The following is a 23,626-nucleotide window of genomic DNA, read 5'->3' as shown; positions in this document are numbered from 1 at the left end:
TCTTGAAAAGTCTCGTGTTCGAGTCAACGCAACCGTCATCTCCAAAACTCGCGATGGCAATTGTCAACTCAACGGCGGCGGCAAGTTCGATGTCTACACCAGCTTCACCTTTAAATATGCTTGGGATAAAATAAACTTTCGACCTCTCGATTTCTACACATATTGTCACTAGTCTCTTTTTTTTGAGTTGATGATTGTAATAAAATAAGAAATGATATTTTGGAATTTTTGTATTAATGGATATATGAAACAATATTTTCTAAAATAAGTACTACAAAGTACAAACAATATTTTTTCCGTCCACCAATATTTTCTAAATTATAACCTTTTAAATTCAATAGATCAAAACTCTCTAGTATAATTCAGCTGCTTTATAATACAAATACACATTGAAAAAAAATGTTCTTGTTTATAAATAGGCTTCAATAACTAACCAATACAGAGATACTTAGCATTTACATTTTCCACTTCCCATCCTATGGCAAGAATTAGAGCAAAAGAAAGGGGATCATATACACCTTTATACATACCCAAAATTATGTATGTGTTGACTAAATCGAGTCGAGCTGAGACGAGCCACAGCCATAAGCGGACACAGCTCACTTCCACGCGATATCCTCACGGATACGAAGATAGAACTAAAGTTTTACCTGGTATAGAGCTAGCACTGGCTCGGCCTATCGCAACGATGAGCAAAGTTGTATGATCGGAGCATCTAACTGCTCCCCGTCTCATCTGAGTTCGAAGCTGCAATTGCATTGCCCCATGACTGAATAGTCTGAATTCAGAAGAAAGTACTGTATCAATGGTGACTTTCCATAAGATCTGCGAGAGTTATCTTCCCGCAGTTTCCTTCATCGAGGCGTTCAAACTGTTTGCATATCTGCAAAATGTCCTTCTCTGTTACCTTGCCCATCTCCTTGAGCTTGTATACTACAAATTCGGATTTACTGCAACAAAACATTTGAAATGAAGCAAGGAAGAGGGCTTAGTTAGTTTCCTTTCCTTTCAAATTTCTAGGAAGGTAAAATGCAAGCTTTATCAAGTAGTAGATATGTTGCGACAATGAACTATCATAAAATCTTCGTGTTAGACTTAAAAGAGTGTATGCAAGTATTTAAGGTAAGCAAACGGACAGGTCCACTCGTGACTACAAGAATATGTCGTGCACCATTTGTTTTATGACTATCCACAAAAACATGAGTGAACTTTCAATGGCTACTATCATCACACTTCTCGGGGATAAACAGTGACATGGCGTCGTTTCAACAATCTAACTTACGCAATTAGGAACTAGCTTCAAACTAATACTTTCAAAAACAATGAACTATGATTTCGAAAGAACAAGATCTCTCTCTGATCAAAGACACACTCCATACCGAAACTAACAAGTGTTCGAGTGCGGTTCAATATATCTCCAAGCTAAAGTATTTATCCACAAAACTATTTTAAGCTACAATCATCAAGCATCAATCATAAGTAATTCAAATGCCAAAGATAAACATTTAGCTATAATATATCTTCAATAACATGAGCAAAGAGAAGCACTCACGTTACAAAGCCATTGTTATCGATATCTGCAGCAAGAAACTGCGCGACAGTCATATCCTGCCCGAGCACCCACTGAGCCATCCTCCTGTGCCGCCTCTCAACCCTCAGCTCAGTCAAGTAGAGGAAGGCTCTAGCAACAGCAAGAGTCGACACGAGCAACCAAACGGAGGCAAAAACCCTCCCGGGCAAAGACTTAAACGCCCTATCCCCGTACCCAACAGTGGTCACAGACATGACAGACAGATAGAACGAATCCAACAAATCAAGCCTCTCCACAAAATGCATAACACCAACCCCAACTCCAATGCAAAGAACCACAACGCCCAACGCCAACGCCACTTTCATCCGTATTCTCATCCTCCCCTTCTTCACATCGATGATATACGAGGGGGGATCGTGAGCACCCCGGCTCTTGATAGTCTTCAAGAGATGATTCTCTTGCAAATCAAGCATGTAACTAACCATCCCACTTAACAAAATATCGATGAAACCGAATCCCACAAGCACGAAAGTGACCGAAAACAGTTTGGTAGCAGTGCTATCAGGAGTTATATCACCATACCCAATCGTACACATAGTCACAATGCAGAAATACAAAGCATCTACAACAGGGTGAGTTCTAATGGCAGTGAAGGAATCCAAATTCAAAGAGTATATAATCACACCAAAGCTCAAGTAAATGATCAAGAAAATCACACCCTGCTTCACAATTGAGGGCGTGGCAAACTGCGGCGGCGGCTTCGGATTGGAGCAATGGTCAATTTCGTTGATTGCCGCCATAGCCGGTGCGGTTTTGGAGCGGTGGAGGTTGCTCGTGGAGGGTGGATAATTGGGGTTAGTCAGCCATGATTGTGGGATTTCTGGGTCATGGCTCGATTGCTTCTGATTGCTGTCAAGATTCAACCTTTCGGTAAAAATTGAGTCTTTAAGAGCTGGTGAGGATGAGGAGGGAGAGCCGAAAATGAGGATGTCTTTGATTTCTCTGGGTGATGGGGTGATTGGCGGCGGCGGAATGCAGACATCGCGAAAAATCGAGTCTTTGAAAGGGGATGAGGATGAGGAGGGAGAGCCGAAGATGAGGATGTCTTTGATTTCTCGGGGGGATGGGGTGATGGGCGGCGGCGGAATGCAGATTTCGTTGTTTTCCGGCAGAGGGAGGAGCGGCGGGAGAGACCTGCCGGTGTTGGTGTAAGAGATGAACGGCTCATCCATGTGAATCTGTGTAGAGAAACTGAAGATTAAGGGGCTGTTTGGCTGTGCTAGAATTTGGAAGAGACAATCATCAGTTTCTTTTTGAGATCCTCACTGGATTTTGTTACTACTCAACTCACTTGCTAAATATTTTAATTATTCTAGATCTCTGTTGATATTAGATTTTAATTTTGCTAATTAGATTTTTTTTTTTTAAGTATTGAATTCTAAGGCAATGAAAGTATACCTATGTATTTATTGTGTTAGAAAAATCATAAAATCGACAAAACTGAGCTATCCGGTTTTGCTAGGAAATGATCCATTATCACCAAATGATATTTTTTAGAATAAAGTTCCTATCAAGAAAATAAAACAAAATAGACAACAATAGTGCAGGTTAACTTCGTTTTAATGTATTTCTTTTGAGGGTGGGACTTTAAAAATTGATATTTAAAAATTAAATTGAGAATATAAAGTAATGAAAAAGAATAAAGTAGAAAAAGAAAAAGAAATGAAGATAAGGTTTTTACCTGAGAATGAAGCACGTATTTTAGAACAAATCTCCATCCTCTTTCTTCCAAAATTATCTCATAAACCCATTTTGAAAAAAATAATCCAAAATAGCTTGATATGCCAAAAATCAAAATAGTGCATGTACAATGATTGGTTAGTAGAACGTTGAATCGTGGCCTTTTCAATTTAATTATTTTATGCATTTATGAGATGTGGAATTTTAAATGAGAATTTATTATTATTGCTTTGAATGGCAATATTAGCCGCAAGGTCTTTAACTTACGTAACTACAGTAGCATTCATAAATAGGAATAATCCAATAAAATACTAAGTTGTTGGGATATTTTTCTTTGCTGTGATAAGTCAATTCTGTCACATTCTCATGATTAATTGAGTAATTAATTCCTTTAATAGAGGACTCAGTCTCCCGACGTAGTTTACATTTAAAATAATGAAATATTGACTAGTAATGAGCCACGTCTAGTTTTTAATCATGTATATACAACTTCATTGAATTTCTTCTCCTCTATCCAAAATAGTACTAGTAGTACTACTATCAAATGATTCAAATCTAAGCTGATTAAAATATCTATAACAAATGGTAATTTATCAATAAATTGTGTAGAATTTTGTCAGTTAAAAGTAGAATTTTTGGATTCTCAGAGTATTACAAATTTTTTGCTTCAGTTTTATTAAAAAAAAAGATTTTTGGATCATTTCGGATTTATATTCTCTCAAAATCCAACTCGAAATCCAAATGCTCAAACGAACTCCAAATCCAAATCCAAATCCAAATCCTTCAACAGAAGAAAGATGCATAAGCATACGTGTGAAAGCAAATACCGATGGCTTCCAATAATACCAAGTGTAAATGTTTCTGAAACTCTGAAATAAGCAGCTCAGTTTAACTTGAGAAAAAATTGGAGAAGACGACCTTGGCACTTGGTTATCCATTGCTGTACACAAACTTCTTCGAAAAGAACAGGACTCAGAGCTCAATTTGATCGAACCGGAGACTGATCTGCTAGTTGCCCTGGCTTGCAGCAAAATGAGGCCTCAAGGACGACTGTAGATCGTGACTCAAGGAAAAAAACCATTCCCTTACAAAACTATAGGGACTACTCGTGGTTGCTGGAGTTTCAGTTTTATCTTCAGTGATCTCTTCAAATTTGATAGGACTGACACAAAGCAAAGAAGTTATAAGGGCAATCTGAACAGGAATACTTAATCTCTTGAATGTGATTTCCTGAGCAAACTTTGAGAAGTAGTCTCTTAATTTCTGAACACCAGGATCGTCGTATCCGCCAGCACCAACTCCAAGCCTGCGGTACAGACGTAGAAGTCAGATACTTCTTTTTTGTACAACAGTTTAAGCATATAATGTCGAAGGCATATATAATCTTTTACACTGTATAGCTCATATTTAGTAGAGAAAATGAGACTATGCAACAGCAAGCGGTAATCATAAATTTTACTAGCACAAATGCATACAGATTGTTTGGGACAATACCTCCCAAGTTGACCAAGAAGTGTGATGATAGTAGCAGAGAATCCTTCTGTTAAATTTAACTTCAAAGTTTGACAAATCGGCCCTATGATGTTATCAGATGTCCACTTCCAGCTCTGCATGTCAAGAGATATTGGAAGTGAGGCGTAAAAAAAATGAATGATGCTGAAATCAAGGAGAACCAGAGGGAAGGGAGTGTCAAAGGTGTCATAGCAATTAGCAAAGCCAAAGTATTTTCTTAAACTTCACCAAATTAAACAAATGAAGCAGAATAGTGAGAAACTGAAAAAGCAACAGAAAGATATAACACAAGATTCATACCATGACTGAAGCTAGAACCTCAACCAAAGAAAAAATATCAAGGAAGTTGCATAAAGTCTCATCACATGCCAAACTCGATGAGGCAGTCTCTCCCGAGCCAGAAACTACCTTGTCTCCCTCCTCATGGATCGGAAGTGTGGGAACCAGCAAACTGACTAAGGCAAGTGAATCTTGTGGCCATAACCCACAATGACACTGCTTTTGGAGGTTCTCTAACAGCATCACTGCAGCATTTTCCACAGAAACTGCACCTTCGGAGAATGGACAATGTGTGCACAACAGCATGCTAGATGGGTTTCTAGAATCTGACAGGGATAAGGATGTAGAACTGGCTGACAAAGTTTGCTCCTCAAGAAACATAACCACAGATTTTACTACAGTCATAGCTACAGAGTAATGCTGAAGGGTAAAGTACTTGGAGCCACATATGAGGGCAAAAGCATGAAGAATAGCCAACATCACTGGACGGTCAAGCTTCTGGGTTCTAATAATGTTGTATGATATCTCACAAACATAACCAATATCATCAACAGCGAGGCACAATGATGCTAATAGACTACCCCCTGCAATCAGCAGATGAGCTGAAGCAGCCACTTCCAGCAGCATTATAGGATTGCCATTTAAAATTAAGTCCAATTTGGAAGTAACATGGGATTCTGACTCAGCATATACACCACCATAGACAAAAATTTTACTCTGTTGAAGGAAATCTTCAATGATAGCGAGCAATTCAAACAAACCACAGGACTCCATAGCCATCCTTTTCAAAGATGGATCAGATAGTGCTGCATAGAAAGAAGTTATTCCTTACAAACACTTAAATAATAATGGAAAAAAAAAACAGCAACATACAACAAATGAAATTTAAGTCTGTTATAGAAAGTACCTGAGTTGAAGAGCGTGGTCACTGAAGCAAGAGCCTGGACAAAATTATCACCTAAAATTTTCAAGTTTTTGAGTCCTAGTTCTGAAATTTCAGGCAGTATCAGTGACAAGAAGACACATGCCTTTTCCCTGAAAACACCCACAAAGAGAAAGAACTATAATTAGCAAGTCTGGTAAGGGAACACTTAACCCCTAAAACAAACTGATAATCAGAAACTCATGTATGGAAACACCAACAGATGAATTCACTCACCTAGTTGAGAGGTCTTTAGCTTTAGAAATGGTGTGTATAACATTTTGAACGAATGTCTCCACTGAATGATCAAAAGAATATTGTGGCATGAAACTGGAAATTGTCTGAAGGATCCGCAAAATGCTTAAGTTGTCTTTGTTGTCTGAGAGTACAATAAAACACTTCAGAGCTTCACCACAACTAGATGCACTTCCCTTTTCACATGTTTCAATTGTTCCCTCATTTCCAGGACAAGAAAGACAGCCTGTTCCCAACATCCCACTTGTTACATGGATTTCTTGGCAATGAGTATCACTTGCTGCCGAAGGAGTCGTATTCTCTGATAAGGTATCAGAATTATGCTCCATTTGTAACAGCAATGGATCAGAGCCATTGGGTGCAACATTAGTGAGATTCTTCTCCATTTCAATAACTGGATATCTACTCACAGTTGACAGTCCCAGTTGGGAACTCCTACATGCCAGCATCTCAGAGCTAACTACTTCAACCTCAGCCAGAGTAGGAGATAGGGGTCTGGCAATAGCTCTATGATAGGAGTCTTCATCAGCGGCATTGTCCATGTCCAGTAACTTCATATGGTCACCAGTGACTATCTGGTCAAAATCTGGAGAAGTGGACATGTTGTGTTCTAAAATATTATTTGTTCCATCCTCACCACACAAATCAGATCTGACAGCATCAGACCCTGGTGATGAAGCAGGCACACAGGGATCTGAGTTATTGATATCAGAACTGTCGGTGCCTTTTGACTCCCCAGAATTCTGCAAATGATCAACAATTACAGTTCCCTCTGAAGAGGGTTTTCTCTTCTTGAGAGGTCTAAAAAACTCTGTGTAAGTAGTTCCTTTCAGGCTCTCTTCCTGTGAATCATCCACTTGGCCATTGAGAGTATCATGCAGTATGGCTAAATTTTCAGACACATGTTGATGCAACTTCTCACCCTTACCATGCAAATTTTCTATAGACTCTACTGCACCAAGATTCCTCTTTTTCTGACGCAAGCCAAGTCTTCTTTTACTAGAACTGTCTTTGATTGGACTACTAGTTCTGTTATCAGCTTTAGCTACATTTTGATCGCTTTGCATCTTATTAGGTATCTTTGGTTTGAAGTTTGATATATCCTCCCCCAGGTTAGCTGATGTCATAATAGAGAATGTGTCTCTTTCCTGTGATCCCACCAAGGGCCGATCAGAAAAAGATGCTGAACTGGAATATATGGCAGAACTCTGTAACATTTTTTGGTTGGAACCTCGATAAGGAGGATCCATCCTAGAATCTATACCTGACATGACTCGCCTGCGACTCCCATCAGAGCCTAATACTTCTCTTTTCGTGGTTTCACTGCCAATCTGCAAAGTAACATAAACCAGTCAATTAGCACCAATCCTGTATCCACACATGACTAAAATGCAGAGCACGAATTAGGAATATAAGCATCGTGTGTGTGATTGGCACTAACAGAAGTCAGGGAACTATTTCTCAAGCACTTCAAAAGACTAAAATAGCACTAATAGAGTGACACTACAATGAATATGACATCTGCAACTCTTAATCTCGTATAGATGTATGAATTCACCAATGCATTCACACTTCCCCGCAATTGTTTCTTGCGGAGAATGAGTTAGTAGTAAATAGACGTGATTGCTTCATTTCACGATTCTGGCAAAAAAAGTAAAGGCTGGTGATAAAATGATACTATAGATTACTGCAGTCAATTATCTTAACGACAACAAATAATGAGGGACAGATAGATTAAAAAATGAAGATGCAAGAACTCTTTCTATAAATTCAGAAACAAGATATAAAGACACTGTATTAATCATGAATAAGAAATCGTTCAACAATTATGAGTAAGAAAACTAACCTTTTTCAACTGATCTATACCTTCAGGGCCATGCAAGAAACTCTTATCTAGTAGTATATTCATGTGCTTTTGGAACTGAACACTCTCCTGCTTTAGGTGACATAATTCTTGTCGCAGCATCGTGTTACGTAAAGCTTCTATCTTCGTCGCTTCCTTGGCATGTTTTGCAAGCAGCTTTTCTAGCTTCAATTGTTTCTTCAGAAGTTCAACTGTATCAGTTTCATAAATGACATCATCGTTTATCATGGGAGAAGTGCCAGCATAAATTCTCAATGATACAAACGCCTGCATTTCCTTCTGCAACCCTTCTAACCTGAGCTTGTACGTCTCTAACTGCCCAGATAGTTGATCGGCCCTATCTTTTTGTTCCATGGAAATCTTTTTGTATTCTTCTGCAACTTTTATCTGTTTCTTTGCTTTCTTTTTTGCTGAATCTGCACGCTTTTTCTCCCTAACGATATCATGTTCTTTCTCCAAAAGCATCTTTTCCACCCACTTATGGAAGTGGGTGTCATTCTTTAGCATTTCAGTGCGTATATCAGTGGCTGTTACTGCATTCCTGCTGGGACTGGATTTATCAGCCCTATTCTTGGCCTCTTCCAACTTCCGACTCAAATCATCTGCTCGAGCTTTCTCATACATGGCCTTCTTCAAATTTGCTTCAGCTAGATTAATTTGCTCTTTAGATTTGTCCACCGCCAACTTTGCCCTTTTACTTTGTCCAAGGGTTTTCTGTTTCTCTGCTTCCAACTTTTTGTGAGCATCTTCCGATTTAGATTTCTCCAAAGCCAACATTGACTTTAAATCATCAGTTTCCTTTTTAGACTTCTCCAACAAAAGCCTATCTTCAGATTTTTCACAGCATTTATGTTTAAGCAACTCATCCTCCAATTGTTCAACCCTATTCTTAGCTTGTTCCAACTTCCGATTCAAATCATCTGCTTGATCCTTCTCCAAACATTTTTCAGCTATTCTTTTTTGAGCAACTGCCGAGTCAGCCCTCTTTCTTTCCCTGATGGTTTTCTGTTTCTCTGCTTCCAACTTTTTGTGGGCAGCTTCAGATTTAGATTTCTCCAAAGCCAACAATGACTTTAAATCATCAGTTTCTTTTTTTAACATCTCCAACAGAAGCCTATCTTTAGATTCTTCAGAGCATTTATGTTTAAGCAACTCACCCTCTAATTGTTCTACCCTTTTCCTAGCTTGTTCCAATTTCCGATTCAAATCATCGGCTCGATCATTCTGCAAACTTGTTTCAGCAACAAAAATTTGCTCTTCAGGTTTAGCCACTGCCAAGTCAACCCTTTGTCTTCCTATACTGGCTTTCTGTTTCTCTGCATTTCTAGATCTAGATTTCTCCAAAGATAACATTGGCTTCATATCATCATTTTCTTTTTGTAACTTCTCCCACAGAAGTTTATATTCCTCAGCCTTTTTTCTCTCTACACTCTCTAACTTCTTCAACGCCTCATCAGCTTTCTTCTTCTCCAACTCAGTGCGCTTCTTTTCGGAAGCTGCCTTCCCCCTCTCTCGGTCCAGAAGCTCCTTCAATAGCTTAATTTCTTCCTCAGCTTGAGCAATGCGAAGCTGCTCATCTCCTCTGCGAGAAGCAGAACCACTGTTTCGCTTCAGCAACTGAACCTCAAGATCAGCACGCCGACCAGCCTCTATATCTTTCTCACTATTCCATAAATTAACCTGCACTTTGAGTTTTTCTGATGCTGGATGAAAGAAAACAAAAACATCAAAATGAAGCAATAAAAACTGCTATAATAAATCTACAATAAGGCTATGTTCGGTATCATGGAATTGAGCCAACAGAATTGGAATTTGAGCCTTTAATTCCAAAATCCAACGTTTGGTAACCAAAATATTTAGATTTGGGATTGAATTACAATTCCAATTACTCTCAATTCCACAATATGAATTCTATATCAAAAGTAGATGATTGGAATTCCAAATAGTTATAAAATTTGGCAGCTTCACACACTACACACAAACATGCACCGCACACGCGCACTGCACACACAAACATGCACACTACACACACAAGCGCGCACGCACCCACCCACGCACACACTTCATATCAATTATATCATTTTTACCAAACAAGGGATTTGGAATTGAATTATAGTTCAATTCATTCAAATTAAATTACATAGAATTCTAATTCCATTTCAATTTCAATTCCAAATATGAACGAACCGTAATAATATAGAGGTAAACAAATCACCTTCCATCAGACTCTCATTATCTCTCCTCAGACTCTCCCTATCTCTCTCGACCACATCGCATCTCTGCTGCATCGCTAAGGTGCAGTCGCGAAACTTGTTTTTGATCTGTTCAAGCTTCGCGCACCTCTCCAAGAGCTTTGAGTGCTTCTTTTGCAACTGCGAGAATTCACGGAAATTCAATACACTAAAAACAAACTCTAATAAAAAAAACACTCCCATCACTGGATCGCAAGGTGGAGAAACAGCGGATTAAAACTAAAATTACCTTGGCGCAGCAGGCATTGGACGGCTTGTCTTGCTGCGCCTCAACGTCCTGCGCCATTCCTTCACAAGCGGTGAAAGAAACCCTCAATTTGTAGAGAAATCAAAATCCAGGTGAGGAATACATCCCAACGACTAGTTTAGAGAATGAAGCGGCCATTGATTCGAGAAAACCTTAAAGGGACGCCCATGTTAGAGATGAAAATCGATAATTTCGTGAGAGAAACGATTAAACCCTTCCCTGCTCCAAAAACCCCATTTCTGTTGAAGATTGGCAAATAACTCTAACTTGAGTAACGCCTTGTTTGAAGGGTAACGATCGAATTCATGAAATTAATAGTGTGATAAAAAAAAATCAACTTTTTTATATACGCAAATTACCAGAAAAACTAAATTTTATCAAATTTAATCTGTTCTGTCAATTTTAAAATTAGCCAGAAAAATTATAAAGTTTCATATATTCTCATGAAATTTTGTTTATATTCAATCAAAAGTAACCCGTTAAATAAAAAAATATAGTTTGATTGTTAAATGCGAAAAAAATAAACTACACATTTTCACCGAATCATAGAATAATTAAACGTACCAAAATAATTTAATTAATTTTTGTAAGTTTTTTGATCAATTACAATACTTATTTTAAAAAGAAAATGTGAATATTTTTATCTGCAATTTTTAAAAAAGATTCGATGTATATAATATTGCTACAAATTGATAATAGAATAATAAATTTAAAAATTGAAATACTAAATAATTTCTCTAGTATTTATTGTGCCATCTTTGGCCCAAGTTGTGATTCTAGAGCCCAATTGGAACCACCGACTTCGCATATTCCAATCATTATTTAAGACATATAAACGAAAACCCTATTTTGCCCCCGAATCTTTCCTTTTTTAGCTCTCTTTTTGGAATTTTAGTAGTAATAATTTTTAAATTTTAGTTCCTCATTTTGTATCCTGAAAATTGATGAAAGTCAAATTACAGATTTGCGAATTTGAAAGATGGAGTGTAATTAAATCACGAATAAAATTAAATTAGTTAAGCGACAAAACCAAACGCGTTAAATATTAGAAAATGCAATCACATATGTCAACAGAATTCTAGTAATTAATAAGAACAAAGATTATCAGTCATGATGGTCTAACAATACCTAATTTTATAATGAATGATGTAAATACGAATTTGACCTGATTTTGTGTGTCAAAGTTTGTCAAATTAATTGTCAGTAATAATGTGATAAAAAATACTTCCTTGTCTTCTAAATATAAACTTAAAATTAATAAAATAAATAAAGAAAAATAGTAGTTAAAATGTGATAATTACTTAGGACTCAATTCATCAGTAATGAACATATGGTAAAAATGTTTTTCAAAATAAATTAATTTTGATGAACATTTATATGGACTAAAATGGTACCAACATATATATACCCAAAAAATCACGAAACAAAAATCAATAATAATAGCAATCACCTTCAAGCTTCCGACAACAGTCCACACTGAAGTCACTGTAATGAGCAAGCAGAAGTAAAACCAGATCAAGAAATGGGTTTCACGATGGGCCTAAACCTCCTCCTCCTCCTGGCCATGGTCGCCACCAACATCCTCTCCCTCTACCACCTCTCCTCCACCATCCAATCCAAGCCCCCCTCCCCTCCCCCCGTCCCCGACCACCTCCTCCAACAGCTCTCCTCCATCCGCTCCACCATCAACCACCTCACCTCCCTCCGCCACAAACCCTCCTCCTCCCCCTCCTCCACCCCCTCCGATCTCCTCCTCTTCACCCGCTTCTCCCCCATCGCCTCCTCCTGCAAAGACAACCCAATCCTCCTCCACACCTACATGAACTACACCCCCTTTTCCCCCTGCCCCGACGATTCCCAATTAGCTGAGGATCTCATTCTCCGCGGCTGCCACCCTCTCCCCCGCCGCCGCTGCTTCTCCAAAACCCCTTCTTCCTTTCCCCCTCCTCTCCCCTCCGACCCCTTCTCCCCAATTCCAGAAAAAACCGCCATTCTCAATCACTACCCCTGCAAATCAAAAACCTTCTCCTGCTTCGCCGGTCTGAAACCCGAGATGGGATTCGACATGAGAATCGAGAAATCGAGGTTTTTAACTTACCGGACCGATCTGGATCTCCCAATTCCGCAGCTGATTGAGCTTGCGAAGTCGGCCAACAGCGCGATTAGGCTAGGGCTCGACATCGGCGGCGGGACGGGGACGTTCGCGGCGCAGATGAAGCTGCGGAGCAATGCGACGGTGGTGACGACGACGATGAACCTCGGGGCGCCGTACAGCGAGGCGGCGGCGGTGAGGGGGCTGGTGGCGCTCCACGCGCCGCTGCAGCAGCGGCTGCCGGTGTTCGACGGGACCATGGATCTGGTGCGGTGCGGCCACGCGGTGAACCGGTGGATTCCGGTGACGGCGATGGAGTTCTTGTTTTTCGACGTGGATAGAGTGCTGAGGGGCGGGGGGTACTTGCTGCTGGACCGGTTTTTCAGTAAAAAATCGGATCTTGACAAGGTTTACGCCCCGTTGATCGGGAAATTGGGGTACAAGAAGGTGAAGTGGGCTGTGGCTAACAAGGGTGATGCTAGTGGGATCAAGAATGGGGAGGTTTATTTGACTGCCCTATTGCAGAAGCCATTGGTTAGATCAAGTTCCAAATGAGGTAGTGGAAAGTTACACCTTTTTAGTTGTGTGATTGTTTGATGATGATTGATTCAATGCCTGCTTTTAGGTATACAAGTCTTTTGATATACTACAAGATTTGTATAAGGATGGTTTGTTTTGAAGAATATCTTGCAATGTGGTTCATGATTCATTGTGCTATACTTGTATCTAGTGTTTTTGATGCTCTGATTTAGGTAGATTTTGCATAAGCGGTAGAACTGATGTTGGATATGGAAATATATTGATATGATGAAGTTTCAACTGAGTAGTGATGTATAATGTTCTTAGTTGGAAGTTGAGAATGTTTCTATTTCAGTTATGATTGAGCTTCTGTAGGAATATGTTTGTTCATCAACAAAATCCTTTCTTGGAGATGTATTTGTGGACTGATTTGAAGATCTTATCCTTTTACACAGCAATTTGGTTTAAAGAATGCAAATACACTTGAATCCCTATGATCTTATGCATAATCTCTTCTTAATCGCTGCATCTTACATATTCGTTGCTCTGCAGGTGCTCCACGCCAGCTTTTTGACATCGTCTCCGTTTGTTGAAACCTTCCTTCAAGGCTTCTTCAGTTACTGCGCAACCAAATCAGCTATACATCTCCTCTCGTGTTGTGGTTGGATATAAGGTATAACGTTTTATCTGCAAATTCATCGTGGATTCAGGCGATTGTTGGGGCGGGTGTACAAGGTGCATTTTGTGATAGATTAGAACTTGTAGATCTGCAAAAAAACTGGGAAGTGTGAGATGTTGCAACATAAAACCAACAAATGTGCTATTTTTATGAGTTATAGGTTGGTTGATAGTGTAAGTGGTGCTTATTTTCAGACAGTGGTTACATATAAAGCTAGTGTTGCAAGAAAATAAGCATTGGAACTTTTCAATTTGTGCACACTTTTGATTCTTTGTTCCTTTTCCAATCAAATTTATTGAGATTTGCTGAAGTTATTTAAATGTTTTTAAGATTTTCTTAGTTAAATGTTGAGATATTGCATAATGAGTAATACTTCTCCTTTACGAGGTGATTGGTGTAAATCCAGATATGAATGGAACAATGGTGAAGACAGAAACTAGAGTATTAATTTATGTTGTTCTTATTGGAGTAGTAATTGATATTATAGCCATTTTTTGTAACTAAATATAATGCAATGACTAATTATCAGTGTCTAAACGAGCCAAATTTCAATAATAATTCATATAATTAAGTAAAAATATATTGAATCAGATATCATGCATTTTATATGATATATTAAAACTATTTTACAGTGAATCCACAGCAAATAGCAAACATTTTAGTATAAATATAAAAAAATTTCCTAAATTTATTTTAGCAAAATATAGAATGAATTATGAACATCATTAAATTTTATTGCATAACAATTTTCATGATATAATAAGTAATACATCATTTTTAGGGAAATTTCAATTTTTTAGATGAAATTAATTTTCATTTAAAAATATCGATATTAATAGATTTTGCAAACTTAAATTTCAAAGCAAATTTAATTTAATTTTAATTAATCGACATAACAATTTATCCTTTATTAAAATGCAGTTTGATGGCACTTCGTTTTAAAACGTGAATAACATTGAATGTGGGTTTTTTGTCTACATCATTAATGGAATGTATTTTATTGGTTCATTTATTTCCTTTCGATATTTATTAGTATAATTAAATAACTGTGAATAATAATAGCCTACGTATCTCAATTCTCAATTAATAAAATTTCAACAATCCTATATTCATATTCATATTTAAATTCAAGCATGCATGGAAGAATAAAATTTAAAGCAAAAAATTAATGTTGCAATCATACTCCATACACAAAATGCTGCGTTATTGCTTTTTAATATTTAAAAAACAACCAACCTCCAACAACGTGAGATTGATTAAAATAACAAATGCGGTTTACATAATAAAAGAAATAAAACTCTTCTAATGACTAGTGTTAAATCAAGAGCCAAGACCATCCCCATCCGTGCTCTTAGCTAAGAGCACGGAAATGAGCCTGGACCCACTTTTACGGTTTGTCCTTAGTTAAGAGCACAACACCCACATCCGTGCTCTTAGCTAAGGACAAGCTCAAAGGTCCCACCATTCTATTATTCAATTTAAATAAAAATATTTCCACAATATTAAAATGCATTAAAATATCCGAAATACTATTACAAATTACAAAATAATTAAAATCCTAAAAATTAAAAATTACACAAATAAAATCCTAAAAATTAAAAATTACACTACTTGTTGCCGAATTTCGCTCAAATGTGATTGATTAGATCTTTTTGTAGCTCAGTGTGGGCTCTTGTATCGCGCATTGTGTGTCTTCTTTCCATCCTCCCGTTCACCGTCGTATGCACACCTCGGCGTGGGGAGACCTCGCGGTTGAGCTCCCGGCTTCATCCTCGTCATAAAAGTTACCCGCCATCGGTCCTTCGTCAGCTATAATCATGTTGTACAAGATAATACACGTGTACATCATGTCGGCGATATTCTTAACGTACCAAGCCGAGAAGGGGACTTCACAATGTTGAATCGGCCTTGAAGGACACCAAAAGCTCTTTCGACGTCTTTCCGAGCAGACTCTTGACGCTGCGCAAAAAGAATCCGTCTTTGCTCTTGTGGATTGCTGAACGACTTCACGAAAGTCGACCACCTTGGGTAGATACCATCGGCGAGATAGTAACCCATGTGGTATGCATTTCCGTTGACGGTGAAGTCGATCGCCGGTGCTACACCATTCAAAACATCATCGAAGAGTGGTGAAGAATATAGCACGTTCAAGTCGTTGTTGGATCCGGCAACACCGAAATATGCATGTCAAATCCATAGGCGGTAGTCGGCGACCGCTTCAAGGATAAACGTTGGGCCGCCACCTTAGTGGCCACTTAAGTGTTGCCCCCTCCAAGCAGTCGGGCAATTCTTCCACTTCCAATGCATGCAGTCAATGCTGCCTAGCATACCGGGAAAACCGTGGACTGTTTCGTGAAGACGAAGCAACCGTTGACAATCGTCGGTGGTGGGTGCCCGAAGGAATTCCTCGTCGAAAGCAGAACGAACGCCGTCGCAAAAATTCTTGAGGCATAGGGTTCCAGTTGACTCACCGACATGCAAATACTCGTCGAAGAGGTCAGCCGTTTGCCCAGTAGCAAGTTGTCGGATGGCACAAGTACACTTTTGCAATGCCATGAGACTTTGCCGACCGGTTGCGTCTGCACCTTCTTGAAAATATTCAACGCGGGTGGACAATGTGTTGACAATACGCATAAACAACCGTTTTGACATGCGAAAACGGCACCGAAAGTAATCTTCTGGATACCGCGGCTGGTCGGAAAAATAGTCGGCAACGAGCCTTTCATGGGCTCCCTCTCAATCACGAGGGATGTAGCGACGTTTTGCTCTAGCTGGTTGAGGAGGAGGGGCGGGGGTATTGGCGGCGACATAGGCGGCACAATATTGTTCATAATATTCTTGTTCTTCGCGCTCCGCTTCCGCAATGAGATTGGTGAAATCCATTTTTGAATTTTTGAGAGAGAGTTTGGGTGAGAGAGGAAGATGTAGATGATTAGTATGAAAAAGTATGAATGAGAGATAATTTGATGTGAAAAGTGGATGATGAATGTGTGTATTTATAGATGATTTTGGGATTAAAAAAAAATCACAAAAATCCAAAAAAAAACGTCTATAAACGGCTCTATTTTTTTGGGAATCCAAAAATATTTTTTTTTATTTTTTGGTATTATTTTGAATTATTTATGCATTTTTTTATAAAAAAAAATAAAAAACGAATTTGTCAACGTTAATGTCGTTGGCCAATCAGAGCGTGCCGCGTATGGCTGCTCAGCGGCACGGACGTGCTCTTAGCTAAGAGCAGCGCCGTGCCGCTAGCACGGACGGACGAGCTCCATCGGCGGACGGACAAGCTCGGCTCAGCGGCACGGACGGACGGACGGCAAAATGCAACCGTTGCTGATGCTGTAAGCATCAAATAAAAGAAATACTACCTTGTTTGAAATTTTGAATAATTTGATGATAAAATTTGAGAATGTGTCTGCATTCAATAATGCCATCCACAATTTCATACCACAAAATTCAGTTAAATTTTTATTATTGACATACTACGTCAATAATTGAACTCATTCCAAAAAAATTCAAATAAACAACATACTATTATGTCAGCATATCAGGCTTTACCACATATACGTCAGCTGATACTACTCTGATGTGATCCTCGTCTCGACCCCAAAGCTACGCACGAGAAGATTATTGATGAATAAAATTGTGTGTGTTTCTTGAGTTTTCACTCTTGAATTTTCCTATTCGAATTCTTGTAGCAAAGTGTTCGTTTTCGAATAGTTTATCGACTTATCAATCGAACGTTCATATTCGATTGTGGCGTCATTCATTCCATATTCACCACCATATTTCTCGTCGAATCCATATCCATCCGTATTGTAAAGTTGTAGGAATGCTATGTCTACAACAAGTTCTTGCAATTTCCATCCATATTCCGAAGCATGTTCGTGTTACAAATGCTATAAGTTGCGGGGTGCCATGTCGCAACCCTTTTGCGACCTATATTGCAGGCCATACGGTCGGCGAGTGGCTGATTCGTTCGGAGAGGTGTCACGAGGTCTTGGCGAGCTAGCGAGGCTCACATCATACTCTATTAGTAGTACTATTATGTATTTCTTCATCATTCCTCTGACTCTCTTGAGTCATATTGTTGTTTAGGTACGAGTTATTTTTTTAAAAAAATAAACGTATTTCATTACTCTTATTTTATTCTGTTTATTTTTCACAATAGTGGAAAATAAATATGTCATATAAATTCGTTCATTTTCATTTTCTCTTTGCAACATTAGCATTTTATCTTCTAGCCCATGCACCTGCAATAGTCTACCCTATAAATCTGCGCATCCTTAATTTTCACGTCACCACTATTTTTATCTTTGTATTTTTAATATTATTAAATTAAACAAAATACCAAAATAAATTAAATTAAAGGCAAAATAAAACATACTTAATTTTGTAAAAAACTTACCATGAAAAAAAAACCTAGAAAAAACTAATCGTGACCCAATCCTCATCGCCTCTTGACATCGTCGAGGAGCCTATGCAAATCGTCTTTCATGGCATCGTCCTCACACATAGAGGTGGATCTGAGGTGTCCAACACCGTTCTCTGCATCGACGCAACAACCAAGTTCGAGAGGGTCCGGTCTTCAGACTGAGGCTATTCGGCTTGTGACCTGGTCGTTTTTGCCTTTAACTCTCTTTTGGTCGCTTTAACGCCAATGGGACGATTTTGACTATGTGTTGGTTGTTGTGTGCCAAAACTCTCTTTCATAGGAGTGTTTTCAAGTCGACCTAATCACCCCCGCTGTTGCTGTTGTAGTTGCCGCTAATGTTGAGTTCCGTCCTCTTCTGAGCGTTCGGCTCTAAAACCACTTGGAATTCGGGTATATCCTTCAAAATGAGCCAGGCGTCCCAGTGCTTGAATGCGGGAGGTACCTCGTTTTGCGAGTACATCGTCATGGTCATTAACATCTTCATGGCCATCTCGCGAAGGTCTTTCTGACTCTGGCCGCTACCCCACATTCTTGCGGTATTTTGGTAGATGGAGTTAAATTTGCCAATTTCCGCTTTCATTCGCTCCCAATGCTTGCGGAACTGGTCGTTGTTGCGAACTTTTGCCCCAGCAGGCTTCACTGCCTCGTACTTCTCCGAGATTCTGCTCCAAGATCTCTTTATCCTTTGGTTATTGGAGAAGATCGGGTCATCGGAGACGTCGGCCCAACATCTTGCCAGAACCATCGACTCCTTGGAGGTGTAGTGCTACATCTTCTTTATTCCCATAGTGCGGGCGCAAGTTCAGTAGTCTCGACCGCTTTGGCCGTCCCATTCCCATTTTCCTTTCCCATTTTACGCGCCAGGGGAGGAGATCGACGGTTTTATCGGTGGTCGGGCCTGCAATAATCACTGATCGACCGCCAATCTCAAATGGCACGGAAGATGCTTTTGGGGCGTCGTCAATTGGCGGTTTTCTTGCAACAGGAGACGATAAAACCGATGATCGATTTTCTTAAATCTCGTTCCCGAAAAAAATGTTTTAGAGGGGTTGAATGAGTACTACTTTGTGTATAAAATTCTTTAATAAATGATGCAATATGAAAGTAAGAAAAATTGAACGAGAAGGAAAAGGAAGAGAAGAATAGCAAAACCAGTATTGCAGGTACATGCACACATGCGCAAGCACGCTGCGTGGTGACCCGAGTGTACGGTCATACGGTGCCGAGACCATGAATGGCACCGCAAAGCACCGCTTTGCAGTCTGTCGTGCGTCTCGACACCTCATCTGCGAAACTTATGTTATAATTATACTCCATTTATTTTGTACTAAAAAATTTGAAGAATACTCAAGTTTATTTTCGGTATGGTATATTATACTGACTCACCCCTAAAAAGTGTTTTGAGTAGTCATGTGTATTTAATTATAACAAATAAAATATTTCCTTTCATATGGGAATAAAAAGCTTAATTTGTCACTTAGAGACTTTTATTAATCACCAATTCATTAAATCCATATCCATATACTAATAATGGAGTATAAATGTATAAGAGCATCCGCAATCGGGACGGATGTCCTGACTGACATCCTGGTGGACACCAAAAAATATCTTCTGCCACGTCATAAGAACATCCCACTGCACTGCCACATTATAAGGACATTTCATTACATAATAGCGGACATCCCAACAGATATCCACAATAATAAAAATTTACAAATTCACAAATATGCAATTTTACGGATTTAAATTTTCAACACGAACACGGGAAAAATGCATCGATTTTATTTAAATAGTAAGAAACATAAATAATTATCTTTTAAAAAAATACATAGTTTAAAAAAAAAATACAACCCGTTAAAACAAGTAGTGCGAATGAAATGAAGTTCAACGAGCCGTATATATAGAGTTTTTTAAAAAAAAAAAAAATCGGGAGGTCAGTCGTGGCACCGCAATGGCGGACGTCACGACGGACGTCGTCGCGGATACCTCACATCTGCCGGGGACGTCCGCGTCCGTCTCTCTCGACCCAATGGCGTCCCGCGCGGATGCCCAGCATGCCGGTTCGACGTCCGCCGGGACATCCACCATTGCGGATGATCTAAGATTAATAGTAGTATATAAAAATGATATTAAATTTCGCTACAGTTTTTATCCTTCTAAGTTTTACCATTTCAAATAATTTTTTTATTAATATTGAGCAACTTTAATCTCAAATAAAAAGGTGAATAGTGAAGCAATATAAGCCTTTGCTCCCCATTTTTCGCCAATTGCAGAATCAGAAGTGAAATTTGATTCACTGCTGAAAGTGTAGAGACTTGTTTCTGAACTCGTTCAAGGCTGATCTACCCACGATCTGCGCGACCTTCTCCCATCAGCCATGGTATCGCTCTTCCTCTCTCACGCGCACACAAAATACACGCACAAACGCACATATACACGCTAGATCGGCGGATTTTTGTAGATAGATTTACCCTACTTGTTCAAGTTTGCCTTACCAGAGTGTCAATACTGCGATTCCTAGATTCAATTGTTCAAATGATGCTCATCAATTAAAGACTAGCTAAATTGTTAACTGATGTGGCGATTTTGCGGAACGATTATTAGGTTTTCGCTGAATCCTTTGTTTATATCCTATAGTTTGTGAGATCTGGGCTTATATTTGCACCTGAAGCATTTGTAAATGGATTTCGATAAATTTGGAGTACCTTGAGTGGAATAAATATTGATCCTGAGTGAAGGAAAATATTTCATTTCCTATACTAGCACTCGCTTGATTTATTGATAAATGAAATAAATTTTCATAAAGAAATAGATCGAAGTGAGAATGTAAGGAAATTAGTGAGTAGTGATCTAATATTTTGTGGTACATCTTATACATCATCCTTAATGGCTAGAAACATAGTAGCTTACATCTAAACACGGCGGCATATAGTTTTACGTCTGTGTTAGTTTAGTTTTGCCAGATTTTCTTGTATGACTGAAAATAATCATCTCATGATGTTGGTTGATCCTTATGTTGCCTTTTCCTTTGCAGAATTTGTGCCCTGCTGTGAAGAACATTCTCCTTCTTGATTCAGAAGGGAACCGTGTCGCAAGCAAGTTCTTTACAGATGACTGGCCAACTAATAAAGCAAAAGAAGCTTTTGAGAAGGCTGTATTCACCAAGACTCAGAAGACAAATGCCCGAACTGAAGGTGCTCTTTGATTTTCAACTTTTTGTACAGTTTTGTGTTATTCACCTAGTCTGTCAACAATTGAGTAGGACTTGCATTGTAGGAAACCTCAGTTGATCTACGGTACTGTTTCTGAATTCTGGGTAAGCCTATGTTGCAATCTTTGAAATGCCCCTTATGCATCATGGTCTGATGGACTAGAGTCCTCTTCTCAACAGTGAATGCATACATGCTTCACATTATCATATCACTGCAACCAGTTTAAAATGACTCCCTGACTAGCTTTGTTGCACTATTTCCTATCTTGCTTGAACTAGAACCTTAATGCTTGATGATATTTCCATTCTTCATATGTGTCAAGGCTATAGCTTCTTCTACTAACTTTAGCCTTTGCTTTTCCTGGCTGACATCTTCCAGCTGAGATAACTATGTTCGAGGACAACATCATTGTGTACAAGTTTGTTCAGGACCTGCACTTTTTTGTTACTGGGGGTGAAGATGAAAATGAAATGATCTTGGCCACTGTTCTTCAGGGATTCTTTGATGCTGTTGCTATTCTACTCAGGTAAAATTAGCTTGGTCCTCCTTATTTTCCTTCGGGGGTATAAATTATTTGTATTATGTGCTTCAAGTACACTCTTTGCTTGAAATGCTATATACTTCTCCAGGGACAATGTTGACAAGAGGGAGGCGCTCGAGAATCTGGACCTCATTTTGTTATGCATTGATGAAATTGTTGATGGCGGGTAGGCATCATCTTCTTTTTCCCCATTCGTCTTGAAAATTAATTGAAGATTCATAATTATATACTCTAGATACCCTAAGCTAGGTTGTAGCAACAATCTTATCTAGTAAAAACTACAACATTCTTTATGTTTCCATGACGCCTCTCTCTTTTTCGACGTGTAGCATTATTCTGGAAACTGATGCAAGCAGCATTGCAAGTAAAGTTTCAACCAACAGTATTGATTCTGCAGCACCACTATCTGAGCAGGTATGTGGTTCGTTGATTTCAACTATTGCCCTCTGGAATCATGTCCCTGGACTGGGAGGCTAACTATCTCGTATTTGCTCAAGTTCTGATTCCAGTTTTTTATATATGCAGACTCTAAGTCAAGCATTGACAACTGCGCGCGAGCATTTTGTGAGATCCCTTTTACAGTGATGATAAGGCTTCTAGTTGAAAATATTGAACGGAGGTAGACAGATAATTGACTCCGGATTATGCTGCATGAGACTTGATATGATTTAGTTCCAACAGTTTCGCAAGATGTTGCTTTTTTCGTGTTCTCTTGTCGATTGTATTCACTTCACGATGGCATCCAGATTCCGGCCCTTGACTGCTTGCTAGACATTATTATATAAGAATTGCGCGACTCATGCTTTGTTTCTGTTAACTTCGAAGTTGAGGTGTTGCACAAACAACAAAAATACGATCTTATGTTGGTATGTTGGGTGATATAACTATTGTTCAATTTAAAAACTCCACTATTGTATTTTGAGGTATATTAACAAGCAAATTGTCAACAAAATCCCCAAATTGATTATTTAACTTTGACATTTTCTCAATTGTCTTTAATCTCATATTTTAGGGAACTTATGTTCTCCATGATACTGCAACTAAAAGATGTTATGTAGATAAAATATTCCACTATTTAAACAAGCTCATTTAACATACAGTCATAGGTTTGTGTGTTAAAATGACAACATTCTTAAAGTGACACAGTGATATTATGTATCCAACAATATTATAAACACTACATAATAATAGTATAAACGCTACACAACAATTTATAAATTGCTGTCTAGCGCATTGGATATTGCTGGCCGAGAAAATTTACCCTTAAACATTTTTTTTATTGCCACATGGCAGCTGATTATTCGTCCACGTGTACAAATAATTAGCTAGGAACGATGGTATAGTGTTACTTTAAAAGGTGGTGTTATTTTAAAGCATCCCTACAGTCATATCTTTAAGTTTTACACATGTTTCTTTTTCTTTTTTTTAATTTGCCCGTATTAATTCACAGATTGTTAAAGTATAAACTTTAGTATATGCTACTTTTAGCTTAGTGCAATCATAAACATAATACTCGTATTTCAAATCGAATCTATTCCAACCA

General features: G+C 38.6%; 4 protein-coding genes across 8 annotated transcripts; 2 read left to right on the top strand and 2 right to left on the bottom strand.

The window, feature by feature from the left end:
- Positions 1–326: 326 nt before the first annotated feature.
- On the bottom strand, positions 327–2,934 carry LOC125191715 (two-pore potassium channel 3-like). The gene is made up of 2 exons (XM_048089123.1): positions 1,553–2,934; positions 327–950 (listed from the first exon to the last, which is right to left on the bottom strand). The coding sequence occupies exons 1-2, from the start codon at positions 2,761–2,763 to the stop codon at positions 803–805; spliced, it is 1,359 nt and encodes a 452-aa protein (XP_047945080.1). The 5' UTR covers positions 2,764–2,934; the 3' UTR covers positions 327–802.
- A 1,079-nt stretch (positions 2,935–4,013) lies between these two features.
- LOC125194101 lies at positions 4,014–10,894 on the bottom strand. Of its 4 annotated transcripts, none has more exons than XM_048092141.1 (9): positions 10,585–10,894; positions 10,319–10,475; positions 8,086–9,806; positions 6,222–7,570; positions 5,970–6,097; positions 5,084–5,868; positions 4,766–4,878; positions 4,512–4,577; positions 4,014–4,433 (listed from the first exon to the last, which is right to left on the bottom strand). In XM_048092141.1, the coding sequence occupies exons 1-9, from the start codon at positions 10,639–10,641 to the stop codon at positions 4,280–4,282; spliced, it is 4,530 nt and encodes a 1,509-aa protein (XP_047948098.1). In that variant the 5' UTR covers positions 10,642–10,894; the 3' UTR covers positions 4,014–4,279. The 4 variants fall into 4 exon arrangements, with proteins under 4 accessions (XP_047948098.1, XP_047948097.1, XP_047948099.1 ...); XM_048092140.1 differs by having other exon boundaries at positions 4,014–4,577; positions 10,585–10,643; positions 10,755–10,845; XM_048092142.1 differs by having other exon boundaries at positions 4,014–4,577; positions 5,192–5,868.
- Positions 10,895–12,032: 1,138 nt separating this feature from the next.
- LOC125192100 (probable methyltransferase At1g29790) lies at positions 12,033–14,202 on the top strand. Its single transcript, XM_048089556.1, has 2 exons — positions 12,033–13,250; positions 13,766–14,202. The coding sequence occupies exon 1, from the start codon at positions 12,125–12,127 to the stop codon at positions 13,247–13,249; it is 1,125 nt and encodes a 374-aa protein (XP_047945513.1). The 5' UTR covers positions 12,033–12,124; the 3' UTR covers position 13,250; positions 13,766–14,202.
- A 6,353-nt stretch (positions 14,203–20,555) lies between these two features.
- On the top strand, positions 20,556–22,900 carry LOC125192325 (coatomer subunit zeta-1-like). Of its 2 annotated transcripts, XM_048089867.1 has the most exons (6): positions 20,556–20,710; positions 21,365–21,524; positions 21,921–22,068; positions 22,172–22,249; positions 22,413–22,497; positions 22,609–22,900. In XM_048089867.1, exons 1-6 carry the CDS (start codon positions 20,708–20,710, stop codon positions 22,666–22,668), a joined length of 534 nt encoding a protein of 177 aa, XP_047945824.1. In that variant the 5' UTR covers positions 20,556–20,707; the 3' UTR covers positions 22,669–22,900. The 2 variants fall into 2 exon arrangements, with proteins under 2 accessions (XP_047945824.1, XP_047945823.1); XM_048089866.1 differs by lacking the exon at positions 20,556–20,710 and having other exon boundaries at positions 21,329–21,524.
- Positions 22,901–23,626: the final 726 nt, after the last annotated feature.

Source organism: Salvia hispanica, chromosome 6, assembly GCF_023119035.1.
Source record: "Salvia hispanica cultivar TCC Black 2014 chromosome 6, UniMelb_Shisp_WGS_1.0, whole genome shotgun sequence".
Taxonomy (NCBI): domain Eukaryota; kingdom Viridiplantae; phylum Streptophyta; class Magnoliopsida; order Lamiales; family Lamiaceae; genus Salvia; species Salvia hispanica.
Note: the sequence above shows the minus strand (reverse complement) of the source record. Positions and strands in the feature narration are given on the sequence as shown.

Bases quoted from the DNA above. Each gene is read 5' to 3' on its own strand.
- LOC125191715 (XM_048089123.1), bottom strand. From the start codon at position 2,763: ATGGATGAGCCGTTCATCTCTTACACCAACACCGGCAGGTCTCTCCCG. The intron at 951-1,552 runs GTGAGTGCTTCT...GTTTTGTTGCAG, and splicing joins GATAACAATGGCTTTGTAAC to TAAATCCGAATTTGTAGTAT.
- LOC125194101 (XM_048092139.1), bottom strand. From the start codon at position 10,641: ATGGCGCAGGACGTTGAGGCGCAGCAAGACAAGCCGTCCAATGCCTGC. The intron at 9,807-10,318 runs GTGATTTGTTTA...TCTTTCATCCAG, and splicing joins TAATGAGAGTCTGATGGAAG to CATCAGAAAAACTCAAAGTG. The intron at 7,571-8,085 runs GTTAGTTTTCTT...GTTACTTTGCAG, and splicing joins GTATAGATCAGTTGAAAAAG to ATTGGCAGTGAAACCACGAA.
- LOC125192100 (XM_048089556.1), top strand. From the start codon at position 12,125: ATGGGTTTCACGATGGGCCTAAACCTCCTCCTCCTCCTGGCCATGGTC.
- LOC125192325 (XM_048089866.1), top strand. From the start codon at position 21,344: ATGTTGCCTTTTCCTTTGCAGAATTTGTGCCCTGCTGTGAAGAACATT. The intron at 21,525-21,920 runs GTGCTCTTTGAT...GACATCTTCCAG, and splicing joins GACAAATGCCCGAACTGAAG to CTGAGATAACTATGTTCGAG. The intron at 22,250-22,412 runs GTAGGCATCATC...TTCGACGTGTAG, and splicing joins GATGAAATTGTTGATGGCGG to CATTATTCTGGAAACTGATG.